General features: G+C 39.1%; 1 protein-coding gene across 3 annotated transcripts; it reads right to left on the reverse strand.

The window, feature by feature from the left end:
- Positions 1-493: 493 nt before the first annotated feature.
- mllt1a (MLLT1 super elongation complex subunit a) lies at positions 494-23248 on the reverse strand. 3 transcript variants are annotated; one of them, XM_029500369.1, is made up of 12 exons: positions 23123-23248; positions 17822-18002; positions 17204-17286; positions 15468-15611; positions 14112-14228; positions 11618-12262; positions 11390-11477; positions 11013-11124; positions 10141-10240; positions 9522-9590; positions 6899-6970; positions 494-6647 (listed from the first exon to the last, which is right to left on the reverse strand). In XM_029500369.1, the coding sequence occupies exons 1-12, from the start codon at positions 23132-23134 to the stop codon at positions 6519-6521; spliced, it is 1752 nt and encodes a 583-aa protein (XP_029356229.1). In that variant the 5' UTR covers positions 23135-23248; the 3' UTR covers positions 494-6518. The 3 variants fall into 3 exon arrangements, with proteins under 3 accessions (XP_029356229.1, XP_029356228.1, XP_029356227.1); XM_029500368.1 differs by having other exon boundaries at positions 11390-11480; positions 11618-12265; positions 14103-14228; XM_029500367.1 differs by having other exon boundaries at positions 9513-9590; positions 11390-11480; positions 11618-12265; positions 14103-14228.
- Positions 23249-25970: the final 2722 nt, after the last annotated feature.

Consider the following 25970-nt stretch of genomic DNA (forward strand, 5'->3'; position numbering starts at 1 on the left):
TCACTCTAATGATAAATATGTGAGGAGATTTAGGAGAAACTGCTAATGTGAAACTAGAAGGGAATTATGGGGAGCAAAAAGGGTGGTAGTAAAGGGTGGATATAAAACTATTTCATTACCAAGAATTATTTTTCTCAAATTTATTCAATTCATTTTTCTGATAATTTTTTTCAAAATAATTTTCTAACAATTTTTACATTGTGGTCTTTGGTAGTATTCCTTCCACTACCACTGAAATTGAAGCAGCTATCATTAATCGGATATTTCACATCGTGTCGATTCAATATATTGATTAGCCGATACCAATAAACATTTCTCCCTGTAGTGACATTTACTCAATGGGTGGTCAGTGCTTCATGAGCATTATTGCTCGGCTTGCTGATGGTCCTTTCAGCTCCGCAGACTGCACTGATGACACCATGAACTTTATGTGAACCCTCCACACACACAGCCATGACTGGGTCACACAGCGGTCAATGATGGGGCACAGGACAACAGTACTTAATGACTTTATTAATAATATGATTTCAAAATAAAAAATAACATTAAAATAACATGTTTTGTCCTTGTTAACAACTTGCATCATATAGCCACATGGTGGCATTGTAATGCCAAGTTTTTATTTTTAAAAATACCAAATTGTTCTTCTGCTATCCAGTTTGTTTGTTCTGCGCGATGTTTGTAACTATGACCACATATGGACACATTTCAGACTCCATCCTCCACAGCTTGATGCCTCAGTTTAAACAAAAAGGGGAACAATTTGAAATTTATAAATACAGGCAACCCTGTCCCCTTGTCACAAACACATTATGACGACCACTGACACAGGAAACACACCATCTGCACATGCCCCCTCCCGCCCCCCTCCACATATTAGCAACAAACCATTTGCTCTTTATTTTTGTGTTTACTTCATCCTCTACTCCATCCACACAGTAGATATTCTACCCTTGCTATATTATACACGTTATATATAATATAGTTGCAGCTGAAATGCTCGACTCCTACAGAGTGGTTCACAGAGTTGTGAAGTGTGAAGTTGTGTTTTCTCCATTCGGTACTTCTTCTCCAATTTTTATTTTCATCACCATTCTTTGCGCTGCCAAACAGAGAAATGACCCATCTGACTAACCTCATCAAATATATTTATTTAATGACTACCATCATTATGCCAATATTTTATACAGACATAATGGATGGTTTGTATATACAACTCCCCGTTTCATAACTTGAAAAATTAGCCAATTTATTCTGAGAAATGTTGCACAAATAGCTCTTGGGAGTTGTAATTAACCATATATTTTCAAACGCAGTTAGTATCAGAGATATAAAAGACAATTTCTGTGTTTCTGGTTATTACAAATCCAGCACTGGAAAAGATTTTTCTTTCCCTCAACATTCACAAGTGTTCACTCCCTCGTAATCTGCAGGCTAAACATCACAGCTCAACAAAAGCACCCATGGCCCATGAGTGACCTGCGGGGTTGTGGCTAGTTCAGTCGCGTCTGTAGTTAAAGCAGGACAGACAGGACTGAACACTGAAGGTCTTACACGAGAGATACTGCAACTAATAAAATGAGCAATTAAAAAGAGAACTTTGTGAAGCAATAACATCAACAAAACCATTTTATAATGATGTAACTACCCGCTCTGTTGTGCTTGTAGTTCAATGACAGCAGTTTTTCCTGTGTTCAAGCTATAATGGTGTAATTTTTGTTAAAATAAAATATGTTTCAGTTCCTTAAGTAGTGCAAGAGAATGTGGAGAGGGAACTCCGCAAACACAAAGACTGATGAAAGAAATGCTAAATGAAAGATCACAGTTACCTAAGCTAATGGTAGAGGCTAGCCTGGACAGGACATCAGGCCCATGCAGCAACAGTACTCGTACAGTCACATATTGTTGTAGGAAAAAGGAATGGCTTAAAACAGCTCCCCACAGCTTTGCAACTCTGTTTTTTCTTTTCCAATTGGTGTGTTTCTTCAGGCTTATTTCATCATAAAGAAATATTATTATTTTAAGTTTGTGTTTGGGTACAGACATGTATTAATGGGTAGAAAAGTGGAAGAAAAAAAACAAAAAAAACAAAAAACAAAAACAAACAATCATAACTGGACATGATGAAAATAAAAATTTTAACAGTTTTAAGTTCCCTGAACAGAAGTGTGGACTCCTTGCGTCCTCATTCTGGTCCAGTTATTTTGTACTGGAAGCAGGGGGCGATAACAAAGTTTAGCTCATCCAACAAACATTTTCAAACACCTGCTTCTTGGTGTTCAGCTGTCATCAGACTCATGATACACACAAAAAAAAAATCAAAAAACAAAAAACATACAAAGAACATCCCCATAACACTTTTCGCCTAAAATAAACTCAATGGGCATGTTTGCTTGTGAATAATAGTGACTAAACATGCTGAAATAAAGACAATTAAATAAGAAACAAACAAAAAAGGTTTGTAATTAAAAAAAAAAAAAAAAAAAAAAATCATATTGTATTGCATGTAAATATTGTATAAAATCCTTAAAAATACAGTTCAGGTAACTACTTAAGTACTGAAGTCATCACAGCCAAAAGTGCAGAGGTCCATAAATAAAACATTGACTGTGGATAGACATCTTCTCTCCAATCCTAACGCAACTCCCCCTCTCCACCATCACAAGGGACTAAATGAGTGCCTGGTCAAAGGTCAGAGTTCATGAACTAAGACTTTTAAGTTTCCACATCGGTGCAGGGGACAGCAAAGGGGACAGGAAGGAAAGTTCATGTATTGTTTTGTTTTTTTTTTTGTGTGTGTTTTTTTGTTTGTTTTTCTTAATCCTCTCCTTTTGCTGACAAACACACTTGCAGATTCACAAATGCTGCTCACACAGTTGCAAAGTTCATTCTCAATAATCACAGGCTGAAGTTCTCCTGCCAGAGGCACACCTTTAGAAAATAAAGGGGAAGAACTGAGAAGGTGGGGGTTGGCGTTGGGGGGGGTGGGGGTGGCGGTGGCAGGGAGGTGGGGGTGGGGATAATGCAGGGCACATAAGGCGGCAAGGATCCAGGCTTTCTTTTATGTTATTTTCCGTGCTCAGATGGCATTTGCAGTAAGGGCAGAGGGAGTGTGTAAATGTTGCTGAGCCAGGCAGGCAACAGAAGGGAGCAAAGTATTAAAGCTATTGAAGCATCAGAATATAAATACAGTCTGCAGGACTAAAGTTAAGAGGAGGAAAAGGAGGCAGGGAGGATCATTGGAGATTGGTACCGCTGTAAGTTGGTGCGGGTCTGTGTGTTTGTTTGAAGCCTCAAAGGGGGCAGGAACTAACAGACCAGGGGCCTGAATCACAAAGCAAGTTCACCTCAGTTTTGCTTCCTTTGAGTAGTAAGTGAGAAACCAGTCACATCAAACACACCAACAGCTGTGAAAATATTGTAAGATGAAACTTTTAATACCTGTAACATCACAGGTCATTTGAACATGAAAGATGATTCAGATTCAGATGATATAGAAGATAAATAGGCAATGCAAGATAAACATCATAAATCAAAAAGAATGGTAATATATATAGAAATGTATTATCATCATAATCAAATGCTTAAGTAATAATCAATATGTAAATTGTCTTATAATATAGTTAGGCTTCAATATTTTGAGAAGTCAAATAAATACTTGAGGACTGATCTCTCCTTTACTAAAATGTTCGGGTTTCAGACTGTTTGAATGAAATTTATTTGTAGATGTATAGTTGGACTTGGAAAAACATATGTTTTCCTGGGTTTACCTATGTAACCTGGCAACACATCCAGCTTTATGAGACTGGTTGATCTGGTCTAATCCTCTGATCTTGCTTCATGATGAAGGCCCCTGAGAAGCACATTATAAATATTTAGGGATGAAAACACAAGGAGTGTTTTGTTTAGCTTGTAATTCTGCCTACATGACCACTGTTGATGCTGCTGCTGTGCTGCAACATGGTATCAAGGACATCACTGCTGGTTCGAATGTTTCAAACATAACACCATTCAATGACAACCGTTTCAAAAAAGCCACATCATAGCTGTGAGGAACTGCTACTTGAGTCGATTACTGTAAATACTACACAGTCATCTGACACTTCCTGTTGAGAAGACTGAATCTAATCTCAGAAAGCAAAAAGATCAGAAAATGACCACCATTAATGAAAAAAATTATAGTCATTTTAAGATTTCTAGGGGGCTTGATTAACAGAGACATCACTGATAAAAAGAACAACAGCCTCCAACGGCATTGGGGAAAAAAAGAATTAAGGATGAAAGCCGTTAAGACAATACTGGGTATTCAGGCATCCCACTTAACACTTGTTTCCCCAACAGGTTTTTTTTTTGTTGTTGTTGTTTTGTTTTTTTTTGAGGCAAGGGGGGGGGGGGCGGGGGGCGCGGGGGGGGTTCAATCTGTGTGACCATGGCTAACAGAGCGCACACCCCCCCCCACACTGCAAGTCGCAGAAAAAGGCACTAGAGTGTGGCTGTTGCTAGCCGTAGAAAAGTAAAAGCGATATACATTCAGAGCTCACAGGTTATCTTGACCGCAGTCAGGGAATAAATACACAAAATGCACTTGTAGAAAAATAAAATGTAAAAAAAGCGTGGCCCCTATTTTTATTTTTTCTTATTTTTGGATTCTGGGAGACAAGTATGGCTACTTTTCACGGTTCTTTTTTTTTTACTCCCCCACCCTTCCCAACACTTAGAAGGCAATTTCAGGAGGGATACTCCACTGCTCTGGCCACAAGCAGTTGAGCCCTTTCATGCACGCCAACATGGGAATAACAGGGAAAGGAGGAGAGTGGTGAAGAGAGGAGATAGAGTGAGGGGGCTTTAGTCGGAGGAGGTGGGGGAGACAGGGTTATTGGTAGGAGGTCAAGGCTCAGCTTTCAGTGCGAGGAAGTAGAGGGGGAAACTCAACAGAATATGTTTTCAGATGTTCAGACAACAGAGAAACCTCATCCGAAACAGTCACACAAACGAACACGCAGCACACGTCTCAGTGTCTTCATGTACAGTGTAGCACACAACACACTATCATGTAGTTGCTTGCACATGCAATTTTCAAGTATTTATTAATGTACAATATCTGTCAGCAATTATAATTTCTTTTATCAAACTAGCGCCTCAACCTTTAGTTAATCAGCAGAAAAATAATTTGCAACTATTTGGAAAAATCATGTAAATCATCTCCTTGCCAAAAAAAAAAAAAAAATCTGCAAAATGTCATACTTTCATTTTCCCTAGTGTTAAGATTCAACCCTTTTGTCAATATTATATCATCATAATCAAAGCGTGTGTGCCATGTGGGTGCACACAGATACTATGTTTGCCCATGTTTAAGAGCATATTTTTAAAGTTGATTCAAAGGTAGGGTTAGTCCTTTATTTGAGAATTAGATTTGTGTTCATTACACCAGCTATTCTTTTGAATAGAGCATCATTGTAACACTGGTTGTACCTTTACAGGCTGCTTACAGTTGTAATGCTTCTAGACAGACTGTGTCTTCAAATCAGTTTAATGTATATAACACTGTTGAACGTAATATATTACTGATGTGTGTCTTTAATAGTTTAAATCTTACTTTTTTCAGAAAACAGCTGAACGATGAAGACCTTCTTTTCCCAACTAAGATTAGTGTGAAATTGTCTTATTCCAAAAACATAACCTCACATTCCATTTCAGTACATTAACAAACACTTATATACACAACTACATTATAGTCTGGAAAAACAAAATTATTTAATACTAGTATAGTGCTTATAACTTTTTGCTGGGGGAGGTAAACTAAAGTGTACCTGAATGTATGTTTATCTGCCGTGTGTGTGAGTTTAAGGAGGGAAACTGGCTGTTGTTCATGTTCGAGCTTCACAATCAAGAGAAGTCAGTAACCACAAAGACAACATTGCCTCTTAAACCTCAGCAGTGCTCGCACAAGCGCATTTACACGCACGCACGCACGTACACACACACACACACACACACGCACGCACGCACACACACACACACACACACAACTCAAGAATATGTCGGGAGAGAAATGAGCTCCAGCTGACCGCAGGGGGAAGGGAACTGGAGTGTTCTGCCGAGTAAGGAGTGTGCGTGTGAAAGAGGAGGAGGGGAAGTATTGGGTTTGCAAAGGCGGGAGCAATATGATTGCAGAAGGGTGAAGGGGGTAGGGGGTGCATTCCATAGCTCTGCACAGACTCAAAAAAGAGATGTGTAGTAAAAATCCTGACTGTAGACGGAGATCTGCTACCCCGGTGCTCCCTTCCACACCTCTTGATCGTCCTCCTCCTCCCTGCCCAGCGTGAAGGTGTTGTGTTTTCATGTGTGCTTGTGTTTGTTCATGTGTTTCTGTTTGTGTGATAGTTGCTTGATGGTTCAGTCAGGGCTGCAAAACAGCTGCAACAGTTGTAGCTACATGTCACCTCCTTAAGGAGGATAAGCAGTGACGAATCTACCTCCCCTGCTGCAGCCATCCACATGCCAATCTCCCCTTCCTGTCACGTGGCCGTTGCTTCCAGGTAGCTCTGTAGTTTGCGGACAGTAGATTCGTCCAGTGAAAAGAGGTCAAAGTCAAAGGTGGTGTTGGTCACATTGAAGTGACCTGTCTCCTCAATCAGGTTGACAATCTGAAAAAAAAAAAAAAAAAAAAAAAAAAAGAAAAGAAAAGAAAGGCCAGTTATTAGAAGTTTTGGTGCTCTTAAACAAATGCCCTGTACATGCTTCAAAATGTACAAAACGTCAGTGAATATTTTATCTATCTCAAATTATCATAGTTTTACATTTAGAACGCACAGATTAAACACAAACAAAAAATTTTCGGATACAATAGTTAACAATATTATGCAACACAATGGTAATTAAAATGCTGGACACACACCTGCTGTAGGACATTACGCTCTCTTAAAGCCATCAATCTGCGGTGGAGGTCTACGAGTTCTTCTGTGTAGGCCTGCAGTTAAATTGGGAAATACAGAAGACAGTGAGCACAGACAGGATGGTATTGAAGACAAGAGCAAAATTTTAAACTGTAAAAAGAAGAATGTCAATATTCATTGCAGATATATTAATTTTAAATTTATAAAGGTGGTTTTTCTCCTGTTATGGTTGTTGAGAAATGGTGCACGGCCTTTTAGGAATAAAATAGGGTTACAGGGTTTCCTCCCATATTTCACTGTTGGGGTGGCCATCCTCCAAGACTGCCCATCATGAAGTTATTCCATTATTATGTCACCTAAAGCTAATTAAGCTTTTGGGCAAATGACTGGAGGTAAAGCAACAACTGTTTAACTACTTATCTGATAAGGACGCTGATAAGATGCAGTACATCAGGATTTGTCAGATTCAGCAGCAAATGCTAGATTGACTGACTACTTGCACTGCATGTTGGCTTTACAGCCATCAGCTTGAGCAGTTCACCACAATGCTTGGAAAAATGTTGGGAGAAGTAGAGACAAGGTAAAAATTAAGTGGTGTTAACAGTATGACACATCTCAGGAAAACACTGTGGAAGCTTTGATGTGTTGTCCAAATGTATGGGCCTAAGCACTCACTGGTGCGAGAGCCCTATTGCATCTGTAGGCACCCTTCTTTATTATTACTCCAGTTGCCTAAGTTTGGACACCTTTGCCGGCTTTAACATGCCCTAAAATTCATGACACTTGGTCATAGATTAGGACTGGTGAAAAAAAATTTACATTTTATGGTTGCAGCATACATTGACCAGTCTGGCCAAAATTTGCCCCACATGATAAGACTCCAGAGCTGAACATGTCTATGGTGATGTTAGCATAGCGGGCCCAAGTGCCCTGAATTAGACCCCGCGCCCGTTACCCAGATCTGATCGTTAAATGATAGTGTTCATTCTTCTAATGCTTATCTGTTTCCGGGTTGTGGGCGGTGCTGGAGCCAATCCCAGCTCACACTGGGTGAGGGCAGGTACACCCTGGACAGGTCACCAGTCCATCACAGGGCCAACACACAGAGATGGAGGTGAACAAACACTCACACTCAGACCTACAGGCAATTTAGAGTCACCAATTAACCCAAATATGATGCCTTAGGTGGTGGGAGGAAATCGGAGTAGCAGGAAGAAACCCACCCAAGCACGGGGAGAACATGCAGAAAGGCCCCAGGTCTGGAACCAAACCTGCGACCTTCTGCTGTAAGACAACAGCGCTAACCACTATGCCACCTTGCTGCCCCGAATGATCATGTTAAGGGTACAAATCATATGGAATGTGATCTTTTCAAATTGGATTTGGACCATTTTCATATGTGGTTTTAATCATGATTTTTTTAAATACAACCTCAGTCTCAAAAGCAATGTGACCCTTATGAGAATTCATTGCCGCTTTTACGTTACTTTAGATTGGATGGCAGGACCCAAGGTCTCCCAGCACATTGCTCAAAACATCCCACTGCCCGCACCAGCTTGCCTTCTTCCCATAGTGAGTCCTGCTACCATGTGTTCCTCTGCTAAACAACACAAAAGCACCCAGCCATCCATGTGACAAAAGAAAATGTGATTCATTGGACCAGGCCAACAAAAGAAGCTGCACAACTGGTCTGCCAGGAGCAAAGACAGAATGACAGGAACACCGACAGACAGATAGGGGTACTCATGATTGGCTGAAATGGTCTTTAAGCTGAGTACCACTGAGTACTTCACCTGCTTGTGCACTCAGCGGGACGGGATGAGATACTAAGAGTGGTATACCCCTAACCAGTAGATTGGTTGTCTCTGGAAAATTAGCAGGTGATAGCTGTCACCTTTTTAGTGAAGGAGGCAAAGTTATCAGCTGAGAGGTTTTGTATCTGGTAGGTGTGGTGGAGGACTGAGTAAGACGAGGTGGAATACAGTTTCTGAGTGTCTGTGGCAGCACTACTGACGGAGAGAGACTGGGCCTGACAGCCTTGAGATCAAGAAGGGGAAAAAATTATTTTGTTTTATTTAAGTAGCTTAAACATTTGCACAGGACTGTATAAAAATGTGAATGACGCCAAGACATTTTGTTGTTGGAATTTGTTTTAGCTGTTACATTCTAGAGTTGCTGGAAATTTATATTTAAATGTAGATCATGAACATAGTAACACGAATAATACACCAGGAAATCCAAGGTCTTCTTTTACACTACATTCCTAAACATAGACACCTTCCTTTATATTGTCAGTGTGGAATTTATTGACAAAATCCACTTCCATTAAACCCATAGATGTTTTAACATGAAAGAGTGATATAAAACCAGCTTACCACACTTTCACTTAGCAGTACTTACACTGCCTCATTATAGAAAGCGAGGAGATGGTTTCTATGAAGGGCTCATTGGCCACAATGTCCCTACCCATCTGGATCAATTCACTGTCCATTACTGCTTCTTGAATTTATTAACGCACTCAAGATTCAACCCATTAAACAATTAAAAAAAAAAAAAAAACTGTGTGTGTGTGTGTGTGAGAGAGAGATAGTTTAAACATAAAAAATTTTGATTTACCCTTCCTACCTTGTCGTATCCCTTCTTCAACACCTTCTCTGAGCGAAATGAGGAATCTGGACTCTTTCTGCCTGACACCTGCAGAACAGAGATCAGAGAAGAACATGATCACACGGCAGGAAAAGAGGAGAGAAGATAGAGGATACAAAAAACAGAGCCACACAACTTTCTTGGACACTGGTGACACTGTATTAAGCTGGAAAGTAAGTGGAAGCCGGCTGCAGTGGTGAAATGCTGTTGCCTTTATATCTGCTTGCCAAAGCCCAACTGACAGTAACTGTTCCTGTTGTTCCTGTTGTGTGTGTGTGTGTGTGTGTGTGTGTGTGTGTGTGTGTGTGTGTGTGTGTGTGTGTGTAATTATGCTCCTGTTTATTTACTAAATTACAAAGTTAAGCCATTAATACTCACATTGTAAGCTCGACACTGAAGAATACACATACCGTAGGACAAAAAAAACTAACACAATAACATCATAAATAAGTAAAACCAGAATTAGTAAGAAATAGATCCACTGCTTATTCACTTGATCCACAACTATAAATGGTATATGTGTGGTTTTAATGCTTCTTGCCTATTCCAGCAAATGTCAATGAATATGAATATAAAATGAGAGGTTTTTGTGACTCACTTTGTTATTGGAGGAACTGTGTTTCTGAGGGGGTGGCACGGGATCTCGACTCGGGCGGTGTGAGCCATCACTGCTGTCACTCTCACTGTCCAAGCTAAGTCTGAGAGGGGGAGGGCGTGAGGTCACAGATTGGAAAGAGCACATTGCCATATTCCATACTGTAGTTGGATACTTAAGACTTTTGAAATTGACAAGTGTCAAAGTGTCTGCTCAAACAACAATTTAACAAGATTTTCCAAATACAGCCAAAACAAAAGAGAAATATGTAATGAAAACTGCCCTTGGGAATATACCATGAGAAACAAAAGTCATGTGCAATTAAAGAATTAGTGCAATAGCACAGGAAACTAGCATGTCATATTTCCAATCCATGTTTTCCACAACATTTTCTTGCATTGGTTTAATGGCCTTCAACAAGCAAATTAGCACCTCTTTTTCACCTTTACTTTGGGGGATGGAAACATTAATTCAATATTTCTTTTGTCACTTTTCTGACTGTTCAGCATTTCTGCTAAAAGTGGATTTATGTTTAACTAGAGACACATTAGCAACCACCCATCTGCCAAACAATAGGCAATCTTTAACCACATTGCTGGCATTTCTGTGTGTCAACAAACCTCAAAATAGAAGGAGGGGAATGTGTGGAAACTATTGTAGCCAGGGAAAAATGCCATAGTGAAAGGGGAGGTTGCCATAATAACATTTGAAAAGCAAAATTCTGAATGGTTGCCTTATGACTGGCATTGGTCGGTAAACCTTTGGCCTAAGGTAAATGTGCCAAACAATTCTTTTTTTTTTTTTAAACAATTTTTTCTTGGACCACTGTGGCTTTGGCTGATGACTGCCCAAAAATCACATACTCAAAGACTGACCGAGAGTCACGGTTTGGGGGGTTGGTTTTGATGGGGCTCTCCTCTTCTGAGCTGCTGTCATCATCATCTGATTCTTCTGACTGGATCTCCTCCACCATGGATCGTAGTGGGCCTGGTGCAGAATCACAAACTATAATACCATTGACCTGAAAAATCTCAGTTCCCCCTGATACAACATACAATAGCCCATTTAGGATTTAAGATTACTTGATCAGCCACACCAATTAAATAATTAATTTCTTGGACCAGTTGTATGCCATTCCATTCATATTTGTATTTAATGTTTATTTTGTTGTTAGTACTTAGGACAATATCTACACCTACATTCTTCAACTTAAATCTTAACATAACTAATTCTATCTGAATATGGACTGTACCTTGCCCTTGTTTCTGTCCTGGCTCAAAGTCTGAGTCCGAACTAGAATCAGAACTGGAACTGGAGTTGGAAGGACTGGAAGGTGCTGACTGCTGTAAAAGAAGGAGGAGGAGAATGAAATTATAAGTCAAAGAGATGGCCAAAAGGTTGATAGGAGAGGAAAGAGATAAAAGAGTTAGTCAGTTTTTCGATCAAGATTTAGGCCAAACTCAACATCTCCTGCCCATACCTCTGATTTTGAAGATGCTTCTTCCTCTGAATTCGACTCTTCTGAGTCCGGAAGTTTCTTAGGCTCTTTTAGCTCTTGTGTGTCATTTTTGCCTTTTGCCCAGCGACCCTTTTCCTTGGGTGGTTTCTTCTCAGCGTAGGGCTGGCTAGCTGCAGAAGAGGAGGAGACACGAGGAGACGCTCCTGTAAAGGCTGTGCTCGTTGGCCCCTTTGGCCCTTCAGAACTGCCCTTCTTCTGCTTCTTTGCGCTGGGTTTGGGAGACTCTACAGTTGAGGGTCGCTTGCCTGGAGTTTTGGAGTCTGCAGGCCCTCCCCCACCTCCTCCCCCGCCGCCCCCTCCACTCCCGCTCCCCCCTCCTTTGGGGGACATGCCCTCCATCTTTGACTCCTTCAGGGTGAGTTTAGGCTCCTTGAATGCAGCCTTGGGCAGGACCTTTACTTCATCTTTGACTTTGATCTCTGGCAGCTTCTTTGAAGATGACGATGAGGAGGGTTCACGACCACTCTTACTGCTTCCATCTCTGTCATTGTCTCCTTTTGAGGTGGTTTTGCTCTCAGAGTCTTTTCGGGGCCGTTCGCGATGCTCCTTGGTCAGCTTGTGCGGTTTGGGTCCTTTGCTACTGCCACCACTTCCTTCTTTGCTAGGCTCCTGTACAGGGGAAAAAAACCTTCTAATTAGGGAACTAAAGAACATAGATCCCCCTAAGTCCCTGCATAAAGGTCTTGCCATATCAAATTACAGAATTTGGTTAGAATAAAATTTAAATAAAACACTCATCTTTTCAGATCCTTTTAAAAATTCATTAGAGAAATACTTAAAGCTCTAAAAAGAGCTGCAGGATTTGCAAGAAATGACATTGCAATTATTTTGGCAACTGCAATTTCACTTAAATCCCTCTAAACCAAGTGTCACCAGCAGCCAGCGCACTTCAAATTACCATAAGTTTGCAAATGTTTGCTCTATTGGAGACATGCCAGCGGTTTCTGAAAGCTGACAAGTTTGACTTCACAGCCAATATAGGGTCAGGTAAGCTGCTAGATATGGAAGGTTCTACATGTTCTGGAAAAATGGGGAACTTGTAGGACACTTGCTGGCAATCTTGCAGATGCAATGTTATTCCATCTCCCGCTTTGTGGATATTGTACCTTTCCATATTCCAATTTTTATTATGCCGCACTCAGGGAGTCAAGTCTTTAAAGCTACATTCTACATTTCTTTTTAACCAAACCAAATTATTGGTTGATTTGAAAAGAAATTTCACTCAAAATTCTATAGAAATCCCTAGCCCTAGAGCCATGTCACTTTTGCACAGCTAAAAATATCAGTAAAAGAGATTATTAAATTATTAAAGGACCTCAACCACCATTGGATCTCCAACCGTTCTGTAGCCATTGCTATATTATAGATAGATAGATAGATAGATACTTTATTTATCCCAGACTGGGAAATTGCAGTATTATCACACAAATAGAGAACTGGCAGGTGTATAGTATATATATATATATATATATATATATATATATATATATATATATATATATATATATATATATAGTTTAGTGACAGTGCGTGTGTACAGTAGGTGTGTCCTCCAGTTACACACACAGGAAACAAAACCACAAATACATTGTTGGTGATGGTAGAAAATGGACTGTATTTTAGTAGTGCCAGCGTGTGTGCAGTTTTTTGTCTCCTCCAGTCTCACTCACACTCCACACACACACACACGCACGCGCACACGCACACACACACACACACACACACACAGGAAACCAAACCACAAGTATATTGTTGCTGATGGTAGAAAATAGTATCTCACCTCACAGCAACTCAAAACTGAGAGCCTAGGGCAAACAATTAAGCAGATAATGAGTTTTGGACTAAGCTGACGGTAACTTCTGAAGTAATACCAGATTTAACTCTTTGATCAAGAGGAGTCACAAAAATTTTAAATCGTGGTAAAACATTTTTCAAAATGAACAGTCAGAAATGCCTTTTATCAAGTCTCTTCCAAGGCGATACAGGGAGAGGATGAAATTTCCACATGTTCATCAACATATCAGCAAACAGTTTTCCTGGTATACAAGAGATGGACATGGCTGAATGTTACCAAGTACCTATTCATTAACAATAACGTAAATTCAAGAAGTTATCTTTTCTATTAGCTAAATCTGTGTTAAAATTAAGGACAAATATGTCCCATCTAAGCAGGTTGAGCAATTTGGTGTAGACATTCCCAAAAATAACCAGTAATGTCTGAGTAATTCTGCTCTGAACACTGATTTAATGCTTTCATTAGGAGCACTCAATATTTATTTACAGATTAACCCCTACACTGTGTTAAATCAGTCAAAGAAAATCAATCATTCCAGGTAGAATGATAAATCTCAATGTAACTTTGATGTTAAAAATTCAGAATTAAATCAGTAGTGGTTAACTCTAATCAGATAATAATGGGACCATTTCTGTTGGTAAACTGACCAACCTTTGACACATGAGAGGTCTTGTTCTTCTTGGGGTCTGAAAAGGCAGACAGAGGTATAGTGGGGAGCATCGGATAATCTGGACTGGGTCTGGACACAGCTTCAGCTCCTTCTGGAACTACCAACACCTGGAAATCAAGATACAACAATTAATAGTATCTGTGCTTTACTAAGCATTTAATGTTAAAAGGTATTTTATGTGCACTGCAGAGGAAGATAGAATTGAATAAAAGATCAATAATGATCTGCTATTCAAAAATAAAATCTGATATGTAAGATGTAGCTTAACTCTAACGCTGCTCTTAGAAAGTCAAACAGCAGAATTGTCTGTAGGAGTGTCAGTTGACTGAGATTATTCAAATTCTGTGTCTGTGTTTTAACAGATAGAGGCCTTTCAAAAATGCAAAGGGATGACATCTCAATAAGGAATTATAAATAGGGAGAATTGCAAAAATATTTTTATATTATAGCAAGGCTAGCTAATGCGCCTGTCAAAAAATGTATACATTGTTTATAGTGAAATTGGCTTTAAGAGCAGAACAAAAATTTGTGTTTGCTGACTAATGATATTTGTTTTGAAAAAACAAAACAGTTAAAGAATTAAGAATCTACTTTTATCTACAAGTAAATAAACCTTAATCTGTATAATCCCTCCCACACATGTAGATGGAAGTGAATTTCAGGTCATAAAAACAGATGAGGTAGCACAGGTTATAATAGGTGAGAATAAACTAATAAGACAAAGTCATGGCTGGGGTATTTTGGATGAACTGATGTAAGACAAAGAGCAAGCACAAAGAATAGCTTGAAAGAACATACTATCGTATTACTATATAGGAATTAGAATTATTACCAAATATAACAGATAAAAGGTTCAAAAGAAGACTTCAAGCATAGAAGGGACTCTTCCCCAAGATAAAGAGATTGAAAACCTAAGAATGAAAGGAATAGTGTGGCAAGTTGGCACTATCAAATAGACATAATTTAGAGCAAAGAACGAAGAAATGTGATGAGAGGATGGATATAGTAATTATTACATTGTTTACTTCGACATACAAGTCAGTTTATATTTCCAAATTCATTTCAACATTATATTAACTGAAATAAATCAAATTCAAAGTTTTGAGACATGTCAAAGCATGGAGCATTTAGGATGATGTTATAAGAGGGATTTTACAAGATTAATAGACAGTTTTCCAAGTCACATCACTTATCTGATGTGCAGCATATTTTGAGTAAAAGGCAAGATTATCAAACAGGCTACAGTTACAAATACAATGACTTGAAAGAGCTCACCATTGTTGAATTAGTGTAATGAGTTATTTAGTAATGAGCCCAGTCAAACAGACAGTGTCAGGCAGCCTCACCCCTCCGGCTTTAATCAGCTTTCTCCTGAATTCTTTGGTGGGGTTGTTGAAGGTGAGCTTCTCACAGCGCAGGTGATTGACCGGGGGGTTTCCCTCCAAATTAAGGAACAGGTCATAGTTAAAACACACCTTTTTGGGCTCCTCCTGCATTACACAAACAAAGCACAATTGTTTTACATTAAACCAATTTATATTCAGGTGTCATTTTAACATTCAAGTAACTGCATGTGTGACAGAATAATTTGTTTGTATTTATGCATTACCTTGCAACATATAATCTGCTCTTTATTCCTGGACATCAAATCAAAATTCAAAAGCTAACTGAATAAATGCACTGTGATTACTAACATTTCCAACAGAAGCTGCAGAGTTTTCAAAAGGGCAATTACAGCCAAGGAGAAGGTAAGACACTCTTGAGAAACAGTATTAGTGATAAAAGGTTTTTCAAAAAACGTGGATTAATGGCTGTTTATGTTTAAGCATACTCATAAGGCCTGAAGCTATTCTCACATTTCTGGACAGATGTGTTCCCTGTGCACAAATTAATTGAACATCACTTTTCTGCGCAGTCTAACATTATGAAGACTTGCAGGAAAAGACACACTCATAATTCTAGTGTTGTTGTATTGAGTAGTAGTTCTTTCATGATTCATTTTAATGGATGGGTTAATCGAGCCAGTATAATGGTGCGTGCACATTTACTTGTTTCACTTGAAGAGAGAAATTACCCCACATAAATGTTTCACTTAAATAATCAGGCATGACAATAGGCTCAGCTGAGTGGATATATTTCGTTCCATCAAAGCTTCTTAGCCACCACTGCCTTTACATGTAATTAAGCAATTTGTTTATAACTGGTTTTGAGCATTAACCTTAATTTTACAGTAATTAAAAGGTAGACCCAGTTTTCTTTATTAAATTACAAAATTAACTTGGTTAAGGTGGACTACTGCAGAAAAAAAAAAAAAAAAAAACTACCCTTGTAAAAGTTAATCCTCTTCATAAGACAATCGCGTTCAACCTGTTTGTTAACTTCACCACAATTAACACAAGCTACTATCAATATTAATTCTACTTTATTTAAATGTCACACAAGATAATTTAACATTATTAAAAAAAAACAAAAACTATTTTCTTAACTATTTCTTAGTGTGAGGACAGGCATCCTGAGCAGAAAGTGAAATTGCAACTCCTGTATGTGTGTGTGTATTATTACCACCTTTTTTACTTAAGAGCTGTAGAAAATAGGACAAGACAAAAGCCCAAACTGATAAACCACTGAGACAACAGGTTCATATTCTGGTTTACTGCTGATGCATCCAAGAACACATTTTACCGGCATGTCTATGCCATTCATGCAAGCTTGTTACAAAAAAAGTATGACTGAATTTCTTCTGCAGATACAACCCAATGAGCTGCTGATGGGATCCAAACTGCCTCAGAACTGGCTTTTCATCTCTTAGACATACAAGTAACTTGATGGATGCAAAATGTTACATTCAGCAGTATTTTTTGCATTATTTGTAGACATGATAATTATGAATCTGTGACTATTATTTATGTAAACCTGCAAGAGAAGATGGTACTAAGTACATATACCTCTTGAAGCTTTCTTGTTTTGATTGTTTCTTGTTCTGTTGTTTTGGTCACGATGATCATAACATTACATTTTATCTTTTTATTTACAATAAATCTGTCAGCCAGCCAGTTTACTATCTGCTCCCAGTCTGCCTTACCTTGTTCTTGAAGTAAACCTCAATAGGCATGAGGAAGCCTGCGTATCCCGACTCCTCCACTTTATATGGAGGCTCCTTGCATACTGTAGGGAGGCAAAGGCAGTTATCAGTAAACTCTTGCTACACTCACATTACTCATATTAATAGTTTGGCATACTGAAATACGAACATTTATTTACTTTATTGACTGTCTGTTGGCAACCATAAAAAAAAAAGTCAAAGATTTTGCTGTTTATTGTCATGATGCAAGTAGTCACAAAAACTAATATAACTGATGCAATACAAATTATAGCAAACTTACCATTTGCATAATCATGAATTTGACTCCAAAAACAAAGTATCAGGTGATTTATTACATTTTTGTTTTGCCTTCAAATTAAAAGGTAACATCACAGCAGCTGTGTTAACTTTTGCAGGTGTTAATTTATCTGCCGGTCTGTGGACAATTTTGTCCCTGCTATTAAGTCACAACTGTGCAGGAGCAGACAAAAAAATTATAATCATTGGCATTTATATTAGCAAATGAGCAAAATTGCTATATTACTAAACCTACCACATGATACAGGAACAGTATAGAGTGACAAAGAGAGTGATCACACTATTGTGTCCTTGTCTCACCTCTCTTGGGTTTGGGGAAGCTCTCATGCAGGCGGAAGACAACCTTCTCTACAAAGTGCTGGATGTCTCCGGTCTCTGGCCCTCGCACAAACACCATCCAGTCATGGGTAAAACCTTCCGATGTCACTTTCTTTCTTAGCTGGGCTCTGTGGCCCAACTCCAGCTTCACCTGCACTGTGCACTGAAAAGGGCAAAACAGAAATAAAAGTCTCACAAATTGTATATTGTTGTAATAGGGCTGTTGGTGTGAGAGCATATACACAAGGAAAAATATGATACATAAGGAATCCAAAGGCAGTATGCCAAACAACAAATGTACTCAAACAAGAAATTTATAAAACCATAAGAACCAAAACTATAAAACCAAAGATCTTTAGTTTATCCTGACACAAGATAAACAAAGGAAGCAAATCCTCTTTCCAAACTGAAGTTATAAGGAGGTTCACAAGTGCAGTAAAATATAGTGCCACTACACACCAAAAATGTTTTACATACATTTTGAAGCAAAGATGATACACACTCACTGCCTACATCACTTCAGGTTCCAAATAGTAATATTAACAGACCTTAGTCTCCTGCTCCTATGCTATACATTTAACACATCATTACTATATAATGATATAATATACAATGATATCTGGAAGAATAGTGCAGAAACATTTTCAGCTTTTTCTCAAATCACACAAGAATACTGATGTCACATTACTACCAAGAGCAACAAAAATATTTCAGACTTTTGTGATTGAAATGGGGAAAAAAAGAAGACTTCAATTCAATGCATTAAGGGCTTTTCAAGACCTCCAGCTATCCCGAAACATGAAAATAACTAGTACTGAGTATAATCCAAAGGACCCATTATTAATTTGTTTCTGATTTCACCTTGAACGGAACCCCTGAATCTTTATTTTGTGAGTATAGATGTATTCCTGAAGAGGAGAGCCTGAACACTTGGCTTGGACAAACACAAAGCTGCTGGTGTTAGGACGTTCCCTATGGAACAGGAGTGATTAGCTGCCCTAGCTGACAGATCTCAAAAGGTTTGTCCAGAAGAGGGGCACATTGCTGAGCTACTTCTCTCTGCCAAGAACAATGACTGCAACTGGACACGCAAATGACACTGTGCTGGTGTGGTGGTGGTGATTGGCAAAGCAAGTGAAGAGGCTATGGAGATGAGTGCAGAAAGGAACAAGGGGTGGGTGGGAGATGAGAACGGACAGAAAGGCACTTTATGTCCAGGGGAGGACTGAAGAATGTGGGGATTTGGCCCCATCACTGAGCTGCTCGTGAGCTGGGACTGAGTGGGGGGATTAGAGGGGACAGGATTGAGATGAGCTGGCCTGGCACTCCAGCTTGCTCATTCGCTCACATACATACACACTGACACACAAACGCACACTCTGACACACTCACTCTCACACACACCTCCCCTGCTTGGCACTCTGCCCGGCCATTCTGTGGTAGTAATGCCCTTAAACTCCAGACTCCACCACACCCATAGACAGCAGCCAGCACCCGCCCCCAATCATCAACAACCCTGTCCCATCAAGGAATCTGAAAATCAGTATGATAATGCATTAAAAAAAATTTATCTGCAGTAGAAACTTAGCAGATCCAAAAAACTCAATTCTTCAAACATGCAGGTTCTACCTGAAAATTTGGGTCTGGGTAGCAATACTCGACCTGCAGTACTGCTGAATAATCTTTTTCTTAAGTATCTGAATACTCATTTGATCAAAGAAATGTCAGACAACAGAGTAAAAAAAAAAAAACTAATCACAATTTCTTAAATGTCTATTTTACCTTATTTTGTTTAATAGTACAAAATCTAAAGAGATTTAATATAGCAATATATGATGTTCAGAAAAGCAGCACGTTGGTTGTCCATCAATTGAGAATAAACTAGCACCAAATTCGGATTTTCTGTTTGTTTGTCAGTGAATACAGAGACAACTTTACAGTTGCGAAGAGAAAAGCCAGTATTTTCAGAAGCCAAAAAAAGCAAATGTCTCAGATTTTGAGTCAAAAATTATTGAATTAATCAATCATGGAAATGTTTATTGATTCATTTCGTTAATTTCTTTTAACCCTAACCCTCAAACTCAAAGGGTAGTATCTTCCAATGTGTTGGTTTTTCAGACAATAGTTGAGAACAAAAAAAACCATAGAGTTAACATTTTCATTGATATAAAAAAAAAAAACTAAGATAAGCTGAAGCAAAGAAAACTGGCTATAAACGCTGATTATTTTGACTTGACAGAAAAAAACATTAACTGAAATTAATAAAAATTTAAATCTGAAACATTGCAAAATGTCTGATATTTGAATGATCTTGAAACTTAAATAAAACTAATGGCTGTCTTTTTTCCCTTACCAATATTCACACAAGCCCTGAGGCAATAGGAAGCTGGGAAAAATAGAAACATGAAATAAGAGCTAAATTGATAGAGATGGACATTAATTAAACTTTGTCAAACTGCCTGAAAACAAACCACCCTTGGGATATACATCTAGAAAACAACATTTTCATTTCTCAATAATCCAAGTTTATCAGTATCAGATGGACAAAATCACTAGTGGCTACACTTTTATTTGGCTATCCTTAACTCAATGCAACACAGGGGATACAAAACCAAATAATGCAAAGCTTCTACCACTGACATCATGTGTACATATGAGGGGTGGGCAGTATGGTGCAAAAACTGTACTATTTCTCTGAATTTTCGCAATGACTATATTACTGACAATATAACAAAACACAAATGATTTATTTCCCCGTTTTTGTTTTTTTTTTTTTTTTATCAATTCAACACCATACTAGTTAAATAGGAAACCGTCACTCATTTACAACTTTAAATTTTGAATTAAATTTTTCCAGTTTGTGCATGCACAGTTTACATATACCACAAAGAGTGATACAAAAATTTCCTGAAATTTCCGACAGAAATATCAACAGAGAGATATAAAATTAAATGACTTTGAATGAGGTGATCACAGGCCTTTTAAATGCAAAAAAACAGAATTGCAACTTTTTTTCTGTCTTTTCTGCCTTTAGTCCATAGGACAGCTTGAAGAGTGCCATATTATGGGGTAGAGTATTGCAAATGACATATAGCAAGCAAAACCAACCAGAACCGAACCAGCATTGCCAATATGGAAAACATAAGACACCCTGACCCGAACCCACAGCTTTATCAGATCAGGTGAACTACCGGCCACCTCTGGCATGCTTTTTTCAGTTTTGTTATGTTGCTACATCCACACTGGGTAACGTGTTGCGTCATCAACCATGGACTAATCACGAAATATTTATTTTTGCCCTGGAATCAAAAGATGATACTGGTATTGTCATGAACAACATAAAACAGCACACCCCTGATGCATATCCTCCCCTCTCTTTTCACATACATAGTGCTCCAAATGAGGGAAAATACAACATTTTCGCTGATGCTGTGGCGCTCATGAATACAATGAACTCCTAGCTGCCATGTAAATATTACCCGTTATGACCATGTTAATCTCTTCCAGCTGATAAATTACTGAAATGAAAAGTTAGACGCTTTCCCTCGATGAGGACACAAGAACAAACAATCATGACGGCATTTGTGTTTGATGAAGCTGTAGCTTCCTAGCTGAATTCGTCATCGGTCCTTAAGTACTTCACTCAACAAATTAAGACAGATGAAAAAGTTACTGGGATTGGAATACAGCGAATCCTGGAGGGACTCACGAATGGCCTATGAAGAGTGTCTAACTAAATCAGTATGTTACAAGTAAGGTGTGTGAAATGACGGGTATAGTCATCATTTATCAGTAGAAGTTTCTAAAGCATAACCACAAGTCATATTTTATATTATCTTATGAAATACTACTTGCAAAACAACTCCATACCATAACCCACAAAGATGAGTGAACAATTCTCCAAAATTGTTGAAGACGACTTTAATATTATGAGATTTTTGAGGGGTAGGTTGAACTGCAGTGTCTTTATTATCACTGCATTATTTATTGCTACATGTACCCATAAACTGTCAATCGTGCACATTTGTGGGATAACATTGAAACCGTTAATGTGCATCTGTCACATACAGAGTAGGTGACGTTTTTCACAGAAGTACAACTAGACTGCACTCTTAACTTGTAGCAGCCTCTGGTATGCCCTTTTGGATCTCTAGTTAAAACTTCAACTGGACGCCGAACGAGGACTAGTTCCAAGAAAGTGGTCGAGCCACTTCCCATGGGTGTGTGTGTGTGTGTGTGTGGCCTAACCTTCTGAACTGTAGTCCTGACTAAGGCCTGACATTTAGATTGACCAATTCTGAAGCAATTTCGTCCCTGCAGTTAGTAGATGTGTAATTCTGTGTGGAACACTTGGTGCAAAAGAAATGACTGAGCTTGTGAATCTTTGTGTGGAGACTTGCACACCTATTGCTGTGAAGACATGAGCTTTCGGGAGGGGGGGGGGGGAATCTACATGCCAGTCTTAAAAATGATGCATGATAATCTGGGCCCTTTGCTCTGTACTGACCAGACTGTGCAAAGGCGGTCATCGTGAATCGATTCATAAACTTAACGTTTGCTTCACTCACAATTTTGTCAGCTCTGCCACCACGTTACATGCATTTCAGTCTCCAATCATGAATATGATTTAAAAAAAACAAAAAACAAAAAACTTATTATTAGCCAACTGTTGGCAAATAATTCAAATAGGTGACATGAGTGGCTTGGTCGTTGCTGGTTTTATAAAGCTCGTTTGTGTTAAGGTTTTAGCCCGCTGGCATTGGCCACCCCGCCTCTTCAGCCCAACCTGGGGAGGACAAATCTTTGCCCCGGCGCCTTGTAGCGGCTCCTTAGCCTTTAGCAAACGGCCGACACACTCCTGAAAGGTAGACAAGCTAGCAAGACTAGCTTAGCTGCACAAAAACCTCGACTCAAATTGGTCTCGGCGCTGTCTAAATGAGTGAATGTGCTTTTTTAAAAACTCGAAGCACAATAAACACCGGGTTTGAATCTCTTTGTGCGCCTGGTCGTGGCTTACAGCTATGCAGCGGTGCTCTATGCTGAGGTACCCTGAAGCTAGCTAGCGGTAAATACCGATGTATGAGTGCCCAGCTAGCATAGCTACAGAGCCAAACAACTACGAGTTCATTAGCAGCAGGAGCGTTTTTTTTTTTTTTCTTCTTCTTCTTCTTCTTCTGGCGACCAGAACAGAGGACTGATTCCTGCCCTGCCAGCGCGCAGCCTGCTGCCATCTTCACCGTGAGAAGTTCAGATATCATGAGGGGGACACAAAAGCCACTGTACCTGGTTCTCCATGTTTCTCCGGCCTCTGTGATTGTTGTATTTATTTACAGCGGCGTTTGCGGAGCGTCTCCCCAGCCTCTGCTCCTCATTGTGTGTCAATCCAGCCCAGAAGCGGAAGGCAGACGGCTCCCCTCCCCTTCCAGACGGCCGCTGGCAGGAGACCAAAACAGAAAGCTCCCTCGGCCAATCAGAGAGCGCGAAATCGAAGCACTCTTGAAAAGAGCCAATCGGAACACTTGAGAGGCGGGGCATCAGTCGAGCTGCGAATACAATTAAAGCATTTACCAGGGCTTTTCTCGAGTGACAGCAGGTTCGTCCCAATAGCTCCGGCTCGGTTTCAATTGTAAAATGCTTATTACGCTAATTGATTAATTTAACTGTATGGATTCGACAATTAAGCGATTGCTGTCAGCGCGGTAAATGTGGTGTCAATAACATAATCAAATACTGATGGAGCTTCCCGTGTCAATGTAAACATGTGGAAGAAGCAATCAGTAAGCACCAACTCAAGAAATGTTAAAATTTACAGTCACATGAAAGTCAAAAACACACTTGACACTTCTGGTCAGTCAGAAAGCAATGCTTAATGGAGAGTAGTGAGCAGCTCTTTACAGTTTAACATCCTTTTTTTCCCCTACTCCTACTACTCTTGCTTATAGATTTCAGTCACCTGGTTTTCAGTGGTTTTCAAATGCTGAAAAAGCCTCCACAGCAATTCTATTATAGATAGATAATGCTTATGTAAGATCTTCTATTAAATGTACTAATACCACAATTATTTTCTATTCATTGAGTGGAGGAAATTGGACTCTTTATAATGAATTATATATATATATATATATATATATATATATATATATATATATATATATATATATATATATATATATATATATATATATATATATATATATATATTTATATATGTATATTTATTATATATTATATTTGTGTTTTTATATACTGGTCAAGAACTGGTCAAGAACAGTGCTTTAATGAATCTACTTAGTTGCATTCCATTACTGGTAATGCCCTCTTATATTTTCCAGAAAAAAACATTGTTACTGTAATAGTTATTGTATGCATGAACCAGTCTGTTGGACTGTCAGAATAGATATGAGCCTTCTCATTAATCTTGGGCCAGTGCTTCTGTGATAAACATATCTAATATAACAATAACTAATTCTCAAAAGTGACTTTGTTGATGTCAAAGCATGCACTGGGATGCATCATCAGTGTTGTGACCTGGGGTGATGATCATCTCTAGACCAAGTGAGGTTCTCGCAATGTGCTGTGGGAATGTGAGCCATTTTCTCAGGTCAGCCTGCAGCTGCCAATCAGAGGCTGTGTGGAAGAGGCCTATTATTGGTCTTGGCTGAGACTGTGGTTTTTCCTCCAGCTTTGATGAAGGTGCCTGCTTTCTTTGGTGCGTGGTGGTGTTTGCCAATGTTAATGTCTGACGGTAAACTCTCAGCAACTGCCTTAAGCACCTGGTCATGTTGCCACCAATAGCGGCCCTCTGCCAGAGCCTTTTGGCAAGCTGCTGACTTGACTGATGTAAGGCACTTTACCTAAAAATTTCCATGTAATTTGACCGTTTATGTATATGCAAAGTGACACTTCTTACAATGTGTAGAAGAAGTAAGAACCCAACTGCAGCACATTCACTGCTACTGGGGCTCTCCCGAGAAAAGGCCACAGGAAGGCAGAGCTCAGTGGCACCTTTTATTAAGCACAAATACTGACAACAAAACTGCTCAGTCCTTAGCCTCCGCCAATCTTTCCATGTACTTACTGCAGACACAAAGAGTTCATTAGTCCACTCACCCCAGCTGAGCTAATCAACTCACCTGGCGCTGCTCATGCAGAGCCGGCCCTGCCCTGCCTCTCTCTGGTACAGCTGACGCCCAAACCACACCCACCTCCACACACCTCACACCACACCTCACATCCATTGAAACTCTCAAATTATTTTATGCCTTCTTAATACTCATCCCATATTACAACAGTGATAGGAGTCATTCTGCACACTGAGGAGTTTTAGGAAGATTTTGTCTCAAATATTCTTAATATATGTAATGCAGGGCTCTACCTCCTCCTAATGAAAGAAAACCACACTTCTGCGTCAGTAAAATTGTGTCTAAATATCCATCAAGCTGTTCTCCTCTATAGCTCATAATTTCACGATCTTGTATGTCAATGCTAATCTTTGTAACACATCATTCAAAAGGGAAATTTGAATAAATTTAAAAGTAGCTGTGAACATATTATTGCATTTAATGTATCAGTAAGATAAAGAATTGGTAAACTTGGGGTACACACACACAACAGGTAGTGGCAATGAGTTCAATGGACCTCTTTTTCAGTGGTCTAGTGTACTGGCTAGTCTGGAAAGAAAGCAGTAAATCTTCTAATTGAAGACATCTCTTTTCTCCCACTCCCACTGCAGTTGAGTCTCTGCTGGACTTTGATGTGAGTTTATTGGACCTCAGCACATGGACATAAGGTCACAACTCTCTTGCTGGCTTGATACCTCCCCTCTTCTACTGCCACTCAAAATGATCCAGTGTCCTTCAAATCCAAGATGCCCCATCTGGCTGTCAGGGGGTTTTCCACTTGAAAAGTCAACCTTAAAATCCTACTTTAGAAAGATAGATGGATATGCAAAATGAAATCATGTCCCACTGTTTTCACGCACAAAACAGGCAGTATATTGTTTGTGCATGGATATGCTGTTTCATGGTGTATCACAATATATCAATAAACAGATATTTATAAAATGTAGATATAATACATAGTAAAAGCGAATCATAGTATTTATCATAAAAAATATGCAGTATTTGTGCCT

The sequence above is a fragment of the Echeneis naucrates genome, chromosome 4 (assembly GCF_900963305.1).
Source record: "Echeneis naucrates chromosome 4, fEcheNa1.1, whole genome shotgun sequence".
Classification (NCBI taxonomy): domain Eukaryota; kingdom Metazoa; phylum Chordata; class Actinopteri; order Carangiformes; family Echeneidae; genus Echeneis; species Echeneis naucrates.